General features: G+C 37.0%; 1 protein-coding gene across 1 annotated transcript in view; it reads right to left on the reverse strand.

Moving 5' to 3' along the window:
- VIPR2 (vasoactive intestinal peptide receptor 2) overlaps positions 1 to 13,884 on the reverse strand; it is a gene marked incomplete at its 5' end in the record, with an annotated part of 15,662 nt that extends 1,778 nt beyond the window's left edge. Inside the window, 7 exons of the mRNA XM_009696752.1 lie at positions 649 to 690; positions 777 to 906; positions 4,081 to 4,172; positions 8,297 to 8,366; positions 9,678 to 9,738; positions 10,651 to 10,801; positions 13,743 to 13,884. Of these exons, the coding sequence (XP_009695054.1) occupies positions 649 to 690; positions 777 to 906; positions 4,081 to 4,172; positions 8,297 to 8,366; positions 9,678 to 9,738; positions 10,651 to 10,801; positions 13,743 to 13,884 (688 nt within the window). The remainder of the gene's footprint in view (positions 1 to 648; positions 691 to 776; positions 907 to 4,080; positions 4,173 to 8,296; positions 8,367 to 9,677; positions 9,739 to 10,650; positions 10,802 to 13,742) is intronic.
- Between the last annotated feature and the right edge of the window lie 3,394 nt (positions 13,885 to 17,278).

Below are 17,278 nucleotides of genomic sequence, written 5' to 3' on the forward strand. Positions count from 1 at the left end.
TCTTAAAGGTCCTTTTCAATCTAAACAATTCTATGATTCTATGATTCTATGAATACCATGCAGAAAACCTGAATGTCAATTCCCTGTGCAAGCAGGCATCTTCTTCAGACAGATTGCTCCTGTCAGACACTGCATGCTGTTTAATGTATATTCTACCTTAAAAAGTGGCTGACATCACAAGGAATTCCTTGAATCTTCCTCAGTTGAATTAGGAAAGCTGCTACATGCCAAGCACTTCTGAAAATCTGCTGCTGTTCTAGGGGTTAGATTCTGTCAGAAGATTACCCTTAAATACTTACTAAATGGTGTTTCAAGTTTTGGATAAATTTCTAGACTTGTTGCACCTCACTTGCACAATCCCCATTGCTTGTAACAAAGCTAGAATTAGATCACATTAAGACACATCACAACAGAAGGCACACTTACTAACACCTTGGTTTGCAAGGAATTAGATTTCAAACAACTCTTAACTCTTCCCCCAAATCACTAATTTCTCCTGTTGCATAGAAACTGCCACATACATGTTCTACAAATAGGAATGCAAACATGTTCTAAAACAACTTCATATACCAGAGTGGAATTATAGAGGCACTTATATATTTACTGAAAACAATATTTAACATCCTCAGCAGGGAAGGTGAGACTTACTTCACTGTTCAAAAAACAATACAGGACTGCAACAATCAACCCCTGGGAAGAGATAATATTCCTTAGTTAGTAGGCAGCACCAACCTAGGTCAATAAAACTTCTTTTGAATAAAAACTTTAAAATTTACCTGAAAAGATCCCAAACACAACTCAAAGATTATTTTATAATTATTGGAACTGCGGTCAGGAAACAGAGCAAACACTGTGTAGTGAACTCCAAATAACGGAATAAGCAACAACGTGGATTTTGCAAGTCTCCTGGGTAAATAAAAGAGAAAAAGCTGGAGTTCAATGATAAGCTCTTGCTTACTAAGCTAAGAACCTGATGCAATGTTGTTTATATAAAACTCGTATGACTTCAGATTTATAAAGTCTTACTAAAAGTCATTTATTGCAAATTGTTTTCCTTTCAGTCTTGCTATGAGATTAGCCACATAGTAACCTTAGAAATTAACGTCTGCAATTCCACGTTATACTTGATCTTGGTGACTTTGCGCTCTTCCAAAAGCTGGTAAAAGGCTGCAGGGCCTCTCTGAACCAAAAGACCCTTTTTCAGTTGCCCTCTGGAGAGCAGCAGGGTGTAGGACCTGCCATCTGCTCTGTCCCTTTGACATACATCCCCAGTTCCCAGCCTGATTTCATGGCACTGTTTTTGAGGATGGGGTTTGACTGCATGATTCCACAGGACCACATTCGACAAGGTGTCGTGAGCTACCATCAGATCTCTCAATGTATTTTTTACCCAGCATTAAGGGTTCAGAGTGGAAAGGAATCATGCCTTCCTGCAAAGTCATACAGACAGATCCACTTGCGTGGAAGGTAAAACCTCCCTTTTGAAATTAATTGATGTTAATTTTCATAAGCAAATTCAGATTTACCCCCAAATACTAAAATCTCTTAACTATACTCATGGTATTAAGCATATATCATTAACTAATTTTTAATGTTGTCAATTACATAACACATTTTCACACAAGACACTACTGAAGTTAAGGAAGGAGATCTTCAAAGTATTAAGCAAAGCAGCTCTGACAAACTGCCTGTGAAACCACTGAAATGATGAATTACTAGTTACCTCTTATCTGTCACTTTTTTCACTCTACTAACATCAGTTTTATATATCATACAGGGCCAGTCATGCATGATTATGGATGTCTGGTATCAGATAAAATTCAAGAAGTCATTATGTTGAGTCCCATAATTCATGACTGTCTTGATGAGTATAACTTGATTCAACAATGAAAGGATGCTGTTGGGAATTCACCTATTTTAACAGAAAAGTCAAGGTACTTCAAGCAGTTTTATTTTTTCTGTGTCAGTCTTCATGGCCTTCCTTTGTTCATAATGTCCCAGAGGCTGCATCTGTTTATACGGAAATAATCAGTTCCGACAGCAAAGTTTCTCAAGAATAGCAAAACCTTCACATCTAAAGGTGATACCAGTAAGCCGGACAAATAGAATTTCCTTAGCAGAAGAAATTCATTTACAACTGGAGGAGATGACAATGGCAGCAAATTTCCTGGTTTCCCAAGTGAAAAGGAAAACTGATTTTATTTGAACTTAATCTTACCCACTGCAAAAACAAAATCAGCAACAAAAAGGATGGAACCAGGTACAAGCAAGTGGGACAGAGGAAGGGAAGAAAAATGGTGACTTGCATGAGTAGTATTCATTTTAGACTCATATTTCTCTGTCACTCCATTCTTGTTTTAAGAATTTTTCTCCAGCTGATGTTACCTTCTCTATACTGCACTTACACTTTAGTGAAGGAAAGGGGCAGATAAAATAGCCTTATTCTTCTCTGTATTTTAGAAAATGCATTTGCATTTTGAAAAACGAGCCTTCCAGACCTTTAATTTGCTCTGCAGGTGCAGTATTTCTTGAGGAGGTTAATCTACTGTTCCCATGGGTATCAGCTAAAGACCATTCAATCCAAACGTAATCAGGCAATCAAACGCTAAAAGCAAAGAATTCACAGGGCTGAATAATGAAGGACAAGGTTGCTATTAATGAACATTTTATACTATGATGTGCTACCGTAAACTGTGGAAAATGATGGGACTGATAGGAACGGAATGGCTCGTTTTCATAAAATACATAAATACCACACGGAAACAAAGAAAAGTTCCTGTCACAAGAAGTAAACTTGAGGTGATTTCCTGCCCATAGGTCGGTCATTTTGCTAAATAACAATGTGTCAGCTGCATAATTTCATCTAGGTTGATTTGGTTCTCTCACATACTTAGTTAATTCAAGCAGCAAACACAAAAAAGGACCTTGTAGCTCTATGAAGTAAAGCCTTATGTCAATCTAGTCATGTCACCTTTTCCATGATGCATCAGAATTCTTCACTTTTTGCATCAAATGTGTCACATTGTTTACAAAACACATAAGGTCCTAGTTCTCTCGATTTTAAAGACATGCTTTACTTTAGCACACCATGTTTCATCTGTTTTTAGGACAGGAATTCAGTATTTTTTAAATGAAGAAACGGTGTTATCCAGGAGCACATTTTCAAGGTCACTTGCATGGTTTTGAATTTTCAGTGTTCACATTAGGTTTTGTCATTGAAGTATCGTATTAACATCATGAAGTGTCAAACTCAGTGCCTCTATCTGGGCTTTAAAATAAGACCTACTACAACAGACTCTTGATTCTGGATTACAGTATCCAGCAGCTATTATAATAAACAACAATAACTGATATGGCAATATAACAAAGAACAAATCCAACTTTAGCAATGTATTTAAATTGCCCCCCAGCATTTCTTGATCATAAAACCGTGGAAACAATGGATGTTAGGACTTGGTGTTCAAACCAAAACACAAAAGAAGAAAGCCTAAACAGAAATGAAGTTGAACTAAATCAGAAACACTCATTTTCCTCTAGAATAATAAAGATGCTATTTTAAATCAACATAAAACATTATATTCCATTTTTTTACTTTTTGGGAACAACATAACTTCTTTCCAGCTCTTAAAATACATGTAAATATCACAACAAAAAGTATTTTAGAAACAAAATTTTTTTAAAAAATGTTTTTAAGGAGGTTGAAGCAAAGTGTTTTGATCTTGAAACTTTTGTTATGTCAAAATGAAATATTTATACATTAAAAGAAAGATATTACTCTTTGTATTTGTTGTATCAGCATATTCATTCATGGATTAAACTCAAATTCAAGAATAGCTTGATGGTGTTTATGAAACTGCATATTTTTTATTGAATCTAGTGTTTGACAAAAAATATTATGTTCATCTCTATTTCAGCATAGTGATAAGATCTTTATTAAACCACATCTAAGCGATCTATTAAACCACTTCTGAACTAAATGTAATTATAGTATCACAGCAATTGTTGGTAGCATGTTTCAGCAAAGGAAATCCTACTGAGATTATTTTAGTTCTGTATATAATATCTAAAAACATGACTTACTTGTACTGTGACTGGTCATTTCCTCCAACATCTGGAGATCTTAACTTCTGCAGTAAGATTCTTATAATACTAATGAAAAGTATAAAATTCACCTGCAAAGAAAACAAATGTAATGGTGATTTCTGACTTCTCCACTCAATACGCTGCACAAAGAAATGCTTATCAAGTCAGGCAAATCAACTCAGCAGTGGGTGTTGTGTACGTCCTGCCAGAACACATCAAGCTCTACACTGTCAGTCCTATTGCCTGTTTTCTGCCTCACTAGGGTTGTTACGTCCAGTGCACCTCTGCATGGCCACCAGTTCTAGTCTGGTTGGCAAAAGTCTTAGAAAGCCCCAGTTGTCAGAAGTGCCCTCCTTCCAAAATCTCTGGAGCCAGTATTGGTGGCCAAGGAGAGAGCTTCCATTTCATTGCATATTTTTTAGCCACAAAAGAGGAGAAGGAAAAATCTTTATTCTGCATTTGCAAAGTGATTGGCAGAATAACTTCTTGTTCTTCACAGGCATCCCTAGTTTCTACTGTAACAGAATAAACTGTCATCTATTTGGTTTCTGTAGACCAAATAATCTGCAAAACTACAGTCAGGTGACACATTCTTGACTGATATTCATGTATTACTTGTAAGTCTGTTTTGAAACACATACCTTTCTGTTTGTAAGCACAATCTTGGATTAATGAAAAACATATGTTCTCGTTTGGAGTTTGTAACAGTTCTTGGCACTACTGAGCTTGTAAATCCAGCCAGCTGAAACTGGGTATTAAGATCTAAAGGCGGCAACTGCCACTGACTTACTACAGTGGAGCTAATTAATTTCTCTAAGATTATTATTGAATTGATCATTGGCTAAATGCCTTTAAAGTATATGTCTGATTTAGAATACTAAGTTTCAACAAAATAGGAAACAAATAATGCCCAGGAATTTTACTTTTAGTCTTGTAGCTTTCAGTCCCATAAAATCATTTGAGCGTAATGTCTTTAAATAAAATAGAATATGTATACTGTTCAATGAACACCTAATAACAGGGAAATGAGAAAATAATGTGAATGTAGAGAAACTGCAAGAGAGTGATGACAAATGATGCCTCTTCAGTGAAGTAACAGCAAGATGCTGCTGGTACCCTTTTCTACTGATTAACTTCTTCTAACAGTAAGTTTTTGAGTCTAAACACATTGCCTGAGTATGTGTCATTTAAACTGTCTTCATGTTGCTTCTTTCTTGCTATTTAGTCCCTTACATTACTGGCAATGTGAGATAACAAGATAAACATTTCTCAGTTACTTTGATGTGACAGAAGTACTGTTGCCACCACTCCTTCCCAAATGAGAGCACTTTATGCAAGTGGCAGTATGGAGAAGGCAGCTGTGGAGGCATTTGCTACATGGAGAATATGGGTAACACCACGTTAACTGTTTGGAATAGTCACCCCCAATTAAATAACTCTGAAATGTGTACAGCATGAAGCATGGAAGCCTGCCTAATAACTTCTCTCAAGCCAAAATTGTCAGGAGGAGGTGCCAAGGAAGGTTTCTGACACACTGAATTAACCAAAGCCATTCCCACTTTAAGAAAGTGACTTCAGAACTTGCTCTCACAATACTGTTTACTGTTGGATAATAACCTTATAGAAAGTAGAGTTTTCTAAGCAGTGAAAATGTCTGGAGTTTTAACACAGAAATTGATAGAAGAGAGTGAATATGACATGAAGACTGAGTCGACTTCCTGTTAAATCTAATGTGTCTAAATCATTGTTCCTTAAAACCTTTGCTTGATTTCCTCTGTCTTTCAAAAGTAAATTCACGGCATCATCCTCCCAATCAGATTTATTCTACTCTTCTTTTCTTCACTCTTCTTCCTCCTCTTAAAGATTTTCAATAGGCCATACTCTGAGCTTTCTTTCATGCCATTACATAAGACAGTTAATGAGAGTTCTCAGCTTAGGTGTTCTGCTCTCCTTTATTTTTCTGAAATTCATCTTTCAGAGTTTTCCTATGTTCAGCTCATTGAGTACTTACACAGATGTCTTTCCTACTACTGAAGCCATTTGTTACTGCTGGTCATCCTTCTCACCATTCTCTGTCTTCCTACATTCTCAAGCAGACTGAAGGCACTGTGTGAGTATGATGTTAAGTACATGGTACTTCTATTGAGAAACATCATGACGCTTTCACAACACCTATCCAAAGAACTTGCAATGATCTGTTTTCATTGTTGAATGGCAGCAGCACTGACCTCATTACTCAAAGATTTGAATCTTCAACTTCTATTTTTTCTAGAAGGTAACAGGAAAAGTTGAGGCTTATCATGGTGTGTGTATATTGAAAATTACATTCTCATGAATGTAGTGTTTTTCACTCATCAATGATCAATTACGTGACATTTCATTAGCTCCTCTTGCTCTATGAATGCACGCTCTGTTTCACACAGCAGGAAGTTTGCATAGCATCCTCGCTGCCACAATAAACATGCTGGTTGTAGTTCGATACTCCAACAAAATACGTTACTTATCCAGCAGGAAAGGGTGAGTGTCACTGCTTCGACAACTCCCTTTCACAGCTTAACAGTTAGTGGGCAAGGTGGCGTTGGGTAGAAGCTTGGACTTGAGGTCTTGGATCTTTGAGGTCTCTTCCAACCATAACAATTCTATGATTCTATGATTCTAACTTTCCAAATGCAAAATGTAGTTGATGAAACAGCTGAAGAATCATCTAATCTGAGAAGTAAGTGGCTTCACATGGTACACCCTGCAGAATCACTTGGCCATCTTTAGTTGCTCTCAACCCTAAAACATGTTGTTTAAAAGAAGAAACATATCTGGAAGGAGACAGTAGATCCTAAACGTGTGCACCCGGCAAGCCAAAAAAGGTCATTTGCAAAATGTCTCCCTATGTCTTACAATAACTTTATATCAAAACAGTAACAGAACAGTTAAAAAAATTAAAGGAGTACGACTATTCCTTTGCCTCAAACAATGATTCTGGTCCATGTTTTATGATATACTGGACTTTTGCTGACTGACCAGTACTCCATTTTCTTAACTCACACCTATTTCCCAGCTTTCCTAAGATCCAGCTGCAATTCAAGTCTGCCAATGAGCACTTGGGTAACTTCCATTTCGAGGTCTAGGACTTCTTTGGAGAAGCACTGCTTTTTGGCACGTGAAGTCTCAGCTGTCTACAACAGCTGTTTAAATTGAACACCCAGAGAACAGACTTTCATCTTTCTGCAAACACCAGGTGGTTTGTTTTACTTTCATCTTTCAGCATATTTTCTTCATTCTGGACCATCTCCCATTCTCCAGCTCCTTTGAGATACATGCATTCTCTTCATGCTATAGTTCTGTTGCATGTCCATTTCTTCGTATCATGAAACATCTCTTCTGTGAGTCCTTGTGTCCTTATGTCGTTTCACACATGCCTACTCTGCTTTCTCTTTAAACGCTGTAGAATTCACTCTGATGATGATAGGAAGTTGTCTCAAAATTATTTTCAGCAGGCACAGATTCAAAGGCAAGCCCAAGCATGATGTGGACTCTTGAAACCTTGTGTAATCTACTAATGCCCTAAGTTTTCTAACTAAACGTTAAAAATAAAGCAAGTTTATCTGAAATGTATTAATGTGCACTGTGACTGTTTTCAGAAATGGACATATAACCATAGTATATTATGCCCAAAGTTAATTACACAATCATCACAGTGAACAGGAATTTTATTATGCTACTCCAGTAATTCTAATGAGTTCCACATAGGAAAAGCCCCATGAAACATTCTCAAATGCTATACTTTTGCAAATACTTTATGTTCAATATATATTTCAGTAGACTACCAATTAAAGAAAGATATACACAGCCATAGTTTTTTATGGCTGCAATAATATCAGACTCTCAATTGCAGGGCTATCTATTTACATGCAAAATCAAATCTGCAATTCATTGAAAAGTATAATTAGGTTTCTGCTTCCCCCAGACTCATAAACAGGAGAGATGTTAAAGAACAACATACAAATAAAAGCAACCACTCATTTAATAGGAGGCAGATAAATTCTGAAGGCAACAAATTTTAATGGCCTTGGCATCTGTTTAACATTTCTCCTACAGCGCAATTTCTTTTCATTAAAACAGAATTCTTGCCTATCTGTAACTAGCAGTAAAGAATAACAGCTACATGCACTGCACAATGCTGAACTGATCTATAATTCATGCTTCAAAGTTTACTTACTATAATAGAAATTAAAATTGGTATTCGTATAACCCACCAGGGACCACCATGCTCATTTGTATCCCAGCAACTATAAAAAAAACAGAGGGAAAATTATGTTGACATTAATATCATCTGGCAAGCAAGACCTAGGAGGAGAATATACAAGTCAAAGCACACTAAAATAATGCCCATTCTAGCCTAGAATTTGGCACTCAATCTTTTTCCGCTTTTAATTTTATTTCCCTGGTTTTAATAAGCATATTCAAATCAGCTAAAACATCAGACTGGTTTTAGGGACACCAAACTTAGTTTCACTTTCTGTATAAGGACACTTTTCCAATAAGCACTTAACACCAGCCTCTGGGTAGCAGGAAGATCTAAAGCAACTGATAGATACAATTGAAACTACATAATTCATAATTCCTTGTGGGATAATTAGGTTACAGATGGTTGGAACCAGTTTAGGAAAATGTGAGACTGAACCTGGAACTTTGTCTGAAAAACTGAGAATTTAATTTTTGCTGTGGGCTCAGCACTTTTGGTCCAAATACTCTAGAATAAGTACTCCGAATGATTAATCCTAAGCAAGGGCAATACCCTTCAGAGTTCCTCTAACTGTGCTCATAATGACAAACGAAAAAGGAGTCAGCCTTCGGTTTACATGTTAGAGGTCTTGCAAAGAAAACTTAGAAATCATGTAGGACATGATTTCTAAGTTTAATTCCAGGATCAACTGAAAAATATTAGTCAGGTTGAAAAAAAGGAGTGTGAAAACTATTTGTCCCACTAGCTAGGAATGCTCTCCCATTCCTTGGGGCCAGCAGGGAGCAGGAAGTCTGATTTTCCTACAGAATTGTTATCTCAGTTCCCCTTCCTGTGCCAGGAGCCAGGCCTAGCTCTAGTCAGTCATAGTTTTACCTGTCTATGTGCATCTCAGCTACGCTTACATCATGTGGCTTCACTTCTGGAAATGTAATTCAGATATACCCAAAGTTACCTAGATTTCAATCTTTTGAGTTGATAGTTAGGAAATTAAACACCCAGCATCTTACTGCACTGTATTGCAGCACTGAACCCAAGGACCCCCACTGCTGGTTTAAGTATTATTTTGACTTTCAAAGCAGGTAGTGCTAAACGTGGGTCTCAAGGGATAATGTTAGTCATAACCTATCTCTGCCCTCTCCTGCTCTTAGAGTTTTTCAAATAAACAGTAAGCATAAACAGCATGCTGAAGAGCTCCATAACACCTCTCCCTTTATTGCCATATCTGAAATTTCAGTTCTGTCCTCATCCCCTTCAGAAGAGTAAACTACCTTTGTGTGAACACCACCATATCCAAGGCCAAGGGTTGTATGGGCACAGTTGGAAGCTTTAAGCTTTCTCTCCCCCACACACTTACCCAGTGTCCTCTAAAATGATCCGTGTCACTGTCCATGTAATAATGAATATGGTAGGAATTCCTGAAAAATCCAAAGATGTTTAGAGGATGATCACAAAAACATTAAGTCCACAAAAAAAAAGTTCAGCCTATTAGTAACCAATTATTCCCCAAACATACAGCATATTGTAAACAGTTTACTGAATGGAGGGAGAGGCCCATCTAATGAGCTATGTGATGTAAGCAATGTATCACAAACAAAGACTACAGGGAAGTGGGTTTATTTCTTATAAAAATGTAGTGATAATGACTAATACACAAAGAACATGCCTTTCTTAGGTTTCTTTCAAGTTATCAGAGTGACCTACAGGGAGACACATACAAGCTATGCACTCCCAATGCACTTCTAAGGACTACAATATAAAACCAAAGTGTAAATCATTTCATAAGGAACCATTTCCACACACTGGTTTATTCCCATTTCCCAGCAATACCTAAATGTTTTATGACTACCTATTAAAGGAAGCTTTAAAGTGCTCCGTATAAATACCATTGCACTTTCTGGAAATGAAAAGAACATATGTATTTAAAACCAGATGGACAATATTATTGGGCTTTTCAAAAAGGCAAATAGCATAGCATCGCCTGTGGCTGTGCTGCTAAACTTTCTTTTTCCTCCCAGATTAGGACAGCCTGAATCATATGCTTTGCAGCAGCAGTCCTTGCACCATCTGATATCCTGAACCACCCCTGGGCACTGTGTAGATTGGCACAGGTCAGAGCCATGCCAAGGAGCAAGCTACCAGTTCTGCTTCAGCAGTTTTGTGCCTGCTGTCTGCATGGTACAGGGGCTGTAACCTATGCTGGAGCTGAACTGAGGAACTGGTGAGTCTAAGTCGTCACCCAACAGACTACCTTGGTATGAAATATTGAACCTGACTAATACATACACACAGAAAAAAGAACGTTATTGGAAGGTGTTTTAAGTTCTTACCCCATCCAATCAGCAGGTAGATAGTGAAGTGTCTGTTGGGAGAGAATATTAGCACAAGGAGGATATGGAGGTAAAGTCCTTCAACTAAGAGCCAGTAAAAGTTTGCCATAACACCATACTGAAAAAACACCAAAATAGCCTTGCAGCCCACCTGAAATATGAGAATAGGGATCAAAGTTGTTGCAGGAAAGATGCTGTATTATTCCGTTATTAATATACCCTACAGGTCTTAACTCTCCGTGTAATACTAGTAATCCAGATCCAGTAGAAATTTTTTTTCTTCAGTCAAGCAAATTGAGACATTGTAAATGTTACTGTATATGTAAAACTATAAAAAAATTATTTAGATGGCTCTCATAGCAAATTTGCTCAGAAATTTTGAAAATTTCATAGCATAAATATTGTAAAAGGTGGTGGTTATCAATAAATGCATACATTCGCAATAGTAAGTTAATGAATGGCCAGATCAAATGATCATCTATTAGGTGGCTAATAAATACATTAAAATCCCAGCTAGCTTCCTAACATCGTAAAAATTAACAAAGAAACTGCTTTATGAATTTTTCAAGGCTAAATGGGAAACTGAGTGAAAAATATAACTTTACATAACGAATACCCCAAGTAGACTTAGAAGAAAAAGTTGACTGGATTTTTAAAAATTATGTTTTCCCTTTAGAAAATGCTTTAGTGTTTCTTAATTAACAAAACACATAAGCATGTATCATAAAATGAAGTCCCAATATACTTATAGTCTGTGTGTTGCTCTTCAGAATTAATTTTCAGATGTCTGTGTTGCCGATGTTCCACAGTGCTGGCTGCTGCTACTTTGGTACTTCCCAGCAGGAATCTGGGATGCAAGAACTGAACACAAAAATGTTTCTGCTGAGTCTGAGCTGAGAAATGTGATGATACAGTGAATGTAATAGACTAAACAAAATAGACTAAATAAAACTTCTAGTTTCTGCCTGCTTTACTCCCTTCCCCATTTTAAATACCCTTCATACCTCCCCTGTTTCTGTTAAAATTTCAAGTACATCAAATACCTAAGTAGGTAACTTACTCATTTAGTGACTGATTCCTCTGTCTAAACATAGGTGTCTACTATGAAGTGAGATGCTCTCAGGGACCCCAGTCACCAGCTGCTAAGCCAGAAGGGTGTAGACCTCCTAGAGATACTTCTTTGTACCCATCAGCCCCTTGTAGTGTCTCAGATATCTCTGTGCAACCCAAGCAACATACACGCCTGTATTTATGCCTGTGTACGTGCCTATATAGACAACTAAGTAAGAGTCCAAAGGCTTGAATTCATTTCACCTAATTTAGCTGCTACAAGCAAAGTTTCTGGTGAAAGCTAGCCACCTACGCACCAGCTAGCTCCTTATACAGCTCATGAAGAGAGACAGGCATGTCCAGAGACTGTTAAACCAGACGAGATAAACTGTCCAGTGAGAAAGACAGAAGCTCAGAGAAACAGCTTAGTTCAGTCATCTCATTTGGTAAGACTAATCTTACCGCTAGACTTTGTATCCACTAAAGGGATATCCATTGCAGACTAGTAATGGGCCAGAAAATTTAACATGGAGAAAATTAAACATTTCAAAATGCAAGCTGAAGTTTGCTTTTAAGTTTATGACTACCTTCAGTCAGATTAGCAAAGTCTAAAATTTTTGTAATCTCTTTTAAATTCCAATACTCTCCTGTATTATATTCTCAATTTACATACCAGAAGCTTGCATCAAAATATTTTCCCTTCCTCTTGCACCTAATCCTGTATCAGGTGTATTTCCAGATGCTGAACAGCAAAAGTATCTGTCAGTAAAGAGTTAGCCAAAATTATGGCTCTGTGTCATTTAGATCCAGGACCTAGTTACATTGCATTTTGAATTGTGTGCTTTTAGACATCTGTGTGTGCAGCAGAACTGTGGAACGTGGCAAACATGTGACAAAAGGGGCAAACCCTGCATGCTGTTACTTAAGAAAGATAGCATCCAGCCAATGCAAGACAAAACAGCCTTGCCAAGCTGGTGCCAGATCATCCTACACATAATGCAACAGAAATTACTGAACAGTCCGCAAAACTGGACATATTCATATAGGAAAATATGAGGCTCTACAGCCAAGAATAACTGGAGGATAAAAGAAATTGCAGAAATCAAGTAGTATTTTGAGAGTCCATTGACTAATCTTTCAAGGACCTAAGAACTTTTGATTACCCTTGGCAGCCTGCCTACTACTTTGCCTACTTTGGGTCTACTCACTTAGAGCCTATTTGTCTTCATTAGAAACATCCCAGATTATGAATTCATACATACAGCTTGGCAGTCACTGCTAAAAACTTTATGCTTTGGGACAATATGGCTTCATCAATATAAAAAAATCTTCCATTTTCTTCTCAAAAGCTTAAACTGTAGTAAATTAAATTCAGAAGGTATTCAGCAATATTTGTAGAGCTCTTCTGGAGCACTGTTGATTGAAACAATGCAGGCAGAGAGTGGGGAATATCATAAAGTGGCAAGTCTTTCGACAGCAAGACTTGAGACTTTTTTAATCCCCGTGCATGAAAATGCAGTAAACATACTAGCTTGCCAAGAATGCAGATTACAACACTTCTGTCATAGCCAGAAAATACAGGAGTTAATAAAGACAACTTCTGTAAATATTTAATTCCCTGACTCATTTCTCTCCCTTCATTGATACCTGTCCAATTCCTGGACCCCTGATAAAGCCACTGGAACACTTCCAGATGAGCTGCCTTTAATTGTTCCCAGCTGATGGCACTCCTCTGTTTGTCTTAAACTCTCCCAGCTGATTAATGCAGTGGCTGTATTTATTCTGAGCTATAGCTGGTCATTATTTGTTTCGGCAGATGACATGTTGTCCTTGCATGGACATGCAAACCAACATTATCTTCTCTTACTTGTGCTGCAACCTTCTTTCTCTGGCTAGTTCTAATAGACCATTTTGCTAGTCATCATATTATCTACAGAACCATCTACACTGACAGCTTCGTATTCCTAAATATTTAAAAGGATCAGAGAGGAAAATTTAGTGACACAACAGTATTATATCAGGTAGCAAGTGAGGTTTATTACCCATGAGGTTTGATCCTCTGGACAGTGAGCTGTGTTGGAGCTGGAATAGAGAATATCATCCTTGACTAAAACAGAGATTGCTCTTAGAATGAAAGAGAGGAACAGGTTCAGATGGATGTAGTTTCGCGTACAATGAAGTTTTCTAAGAAGAGATTTAAAAACAGGCATTTTAGACTCTGAGACAGAAAGCTCTTGAACAGACCTCTATTACTGTCCAGTCGTTTCTTAGTAATATGAACCTTGAGCAAGAGCCTACCCTTTCCTCCTCTGTCCTACTGTCAGTGCTACCTTGCTGTTTTCTTTTATCATCATCATCCTCTTCATCATCATTATAGGCTGTCCAAAATATACAAATAAATCACCTCTTACTCCTTTCAGTATCACAGACCAAAAGATCCCAGTGGTATTTCTCCCACACTTTAACATAAACCGACAATAAACATAGGTTATTATATCCTTCTGTGTGTGCATCGACCCAGTGTTTTTCTTGCAAATAAAACTTGGATTATCCTGGATATACTTCAGACATGCTCTCACCTATTATTTTCTGGTTTAATTTTTTAACAACTCCTGCATTTTGCTATATAGTGGCTTTTCATCCTATGATGTGAGTGTATGCAGGAATAATTAAAAAACGCATTCAAAACATTAGATCACCTATCCTTTCTATCCAGTGAGATGCAAAACTTCTCTTCTTTAGTCCAGCAGCCATGTGAAGGCCTGACAAACAAATGACAAATTAAATATTCCAAGTAACTGAATGAGTGCTCAGGGGAAGCAAGTTATAAGTTGAGGGCTTTTCACTTAAAAGACGTTCCCTTCAAGATCTTCCCATTTAACAGTTTTTTGTTTTGTTTTGTTTTGTTTGTTTTTTAGAGGAATCCAGAAGAAACCCAACTGCTAAGAGTTTTTTTGGTCAAAACCAGCACCTCGAACTGCACATGGAAATAAGCCAGAAGCCAGGGCATCTCAGCAAGTACAGGCAATGAAAGAATGAAGATGCAGTAGGATGTTATGGTGGTGTGCAGTGGCAGCTTCCAAGTAGTCTTCATGTTTTGATTTTTACCAAAGAACACTAAATAATCCATTCTGAAACTACTAAACCAAGGATAGTTACAGTCAGTGTAGAGGAATAAATAACAGATCCATCTTGCTAACCCCCAGTTTGACAAAGGACATAATACTATGCTGAACTTAAAGCAGCTGTCAAAAATCCAGTGATTCCTGTGGGTATGCACATCCTTTGCTGAAACAGGTTCTGAGAAAAACTGAAATATTGCTATTAGGTTGGACTGCATCATGTGTTCCTATGGAATTCAGAGATACATGCAAGCTGCAAATGGGAGAAAAGTATTTTTCTTGGGTAACAATTTAGACGATTAGTTCTTTATCCCATTCAGTAGCTAAAATAATGTATGTTGGATACGTACGAGGCTGTCAAACCAACCTTTTGGAGGTAGTGGGCAAGAAAGTATTTTAAATTGGGATATGTATGATGATTCAGAATAACAAAGAAATGCTGTTCTTTAACACTGAAACAGAAGCTGTCATGCTTATTCCTTTGATATGATTACCTCATGATACAAACTACCATGTGAGGAACGTTTACAGACAGTCGATGCACATGAGAGCACATCCTACAGAAATGATGGAGATTCATATTTTTCTCCCTGGTAAGAAACATGTATCAGAGAAACTGACTTTTTTTGAAAGTTTTGTTATACAGAAGTAACCCCAAAGGAAGGATAGCAAGATCTATAGTAGTATCTAGAAAGTCAGTGTTATGTAGAAATATGCTGTTCTACAATTTATTTTCACTCGGAGTTGGAACAAACCAAGCTTTTTAAAAATATCTGACAACACTATTTATTTTTAATCATTTTGATCTCAACTTTTCTAAAACTTTATGATATATTAAAACTTTGACTTTCAAAATAAAGAAATAGAAACTTGCATTCTAAGAAAGGTAAAGCAATTTCTTTTGACTAAATCAAAATTATGAGCTTTGTTGTTTATAAACTAAGTTTGCAGAAGCAAGAATGTGCCTGACAAATTGTCAACCTCCAACAGGAAAATATTGTGCCGGAAAGTTACCAATTAGCTTTGATTATAATAAGTACGTACAGTATTATGTGGGAAGTGGCACCATAGTAACTTGAAAAATGCTGTCAGCTTAGTCTGGCAAGGTATTTACAGATATTCACATTTTATGTCTTTGTTTTGAGATTAAAAGATTAGCAAGATATAAAATCTTTTCCTTTTACAATGCTTCTAAATGTGTCCTTTACAGATACTAATAATGGGAACCCATATAATGTTTCTGTAAAGATTAAAATCAAGTCCAGTTCTTTGGAAGAAATGCAAAACAGAATATTGCAACTGCATGGAAAGTTTCAGAAACAACTGTTCTTTCCCCACCCAACAGTTCTGCCTTTCATGTGTTTATAGCTGATACTGTGAACAACTGCAAAGCCCTGAGGCTGTATCTGTTCTCCCAGACAGTACATAACAATATATAATGGACTGCAGAAGTCAAGTCGTAATACTTAAAAAAGAATTTCCACTTCCTTGTCATGAACACTTTACCTACAATTAAATTAAACTCCACATTATGCCATGTTTTCTTTCATTAAAAACACTGCACATATTCAGGATTAAAAGCAGTATAATTTGAAGCATACATATACAAATCCAGCAATGCACAATTTTAATAATCTCTTGTGTTACTAATATCCAGAGATCAAATCTTTATCCTGCTGGATGAAGTCAGGATTTTGACAACCCTACTGCGCTAATAACTTCTGATTTTTAACTTGTTAATTAACTACCAAATCTCCTTTAGATAGTTTCACTTGAAAGAGTTGCTCTCTGCTTTCCTTTTTAAACACAGCAAGGTGAAAGTTTTCTGTCACAATCAAAGGTGAATGTGTTTCAGGGGTGAGTGACTGATCGTTATAAACAGTATATTGACATTATCTATAAAGAACCCTTTCAGGGCAAAGTATGTTTGGATACGAGGTGTTACCAGTTGAATAGTGAAAAGTTAAAACTTATTTTCCAAACTGTGTCCTTAAAAATGACCATAATGTATGGGATGCCCTACAACACATCTGAGAGACAGACAGACATACACACATAGCCATTTGCATTCACTTCTATTACTGATAACTTCCGATTGCTTCAGCTGCAGCCTTCCACAATAACTGGCTGCTTGCTACGTGTTTGGGAAACTATATACTCAACAGGGCATTTTTACAGCTTATTTGGGTTCCTAATTGGCCTGGTGTGGCTAAAACAGGACTATTTCTCCTTTCAGGAGTTTTTTTCTTTCAGTTAAGTTTCTTCTAAGTAACTGCACTTTTCTAAAAGTGCAGCTGCATGTTTTTCAGACACTGTCTGCTTTTCAGACTTGATAACGCTTGATTTTTATAGTTGCTACAGAAGTATTAGTAGGATTGGTATGCAGAAAGGCCCATGTTTGTACTTATCCCTATGAGAATTAAGGCTACTGCTGGCCTTCTTTTGTTAAACAAGTA

This window comes from Cariama cristata, unplaced genomic scaffold, assembly GCF_000690535.1.
Source record: "Cariama cristata isolate BGI_N322 unplaced genomic scaffold, ASM69053v1 scaffold43, whole genome shotgun sequence".
Classification (NCBI taxonomy): Eukaryota; Metazoa; Chordata; class Aves; order Cariamiformes; family Cariamidae; genus Cariama; species Cariama cristata.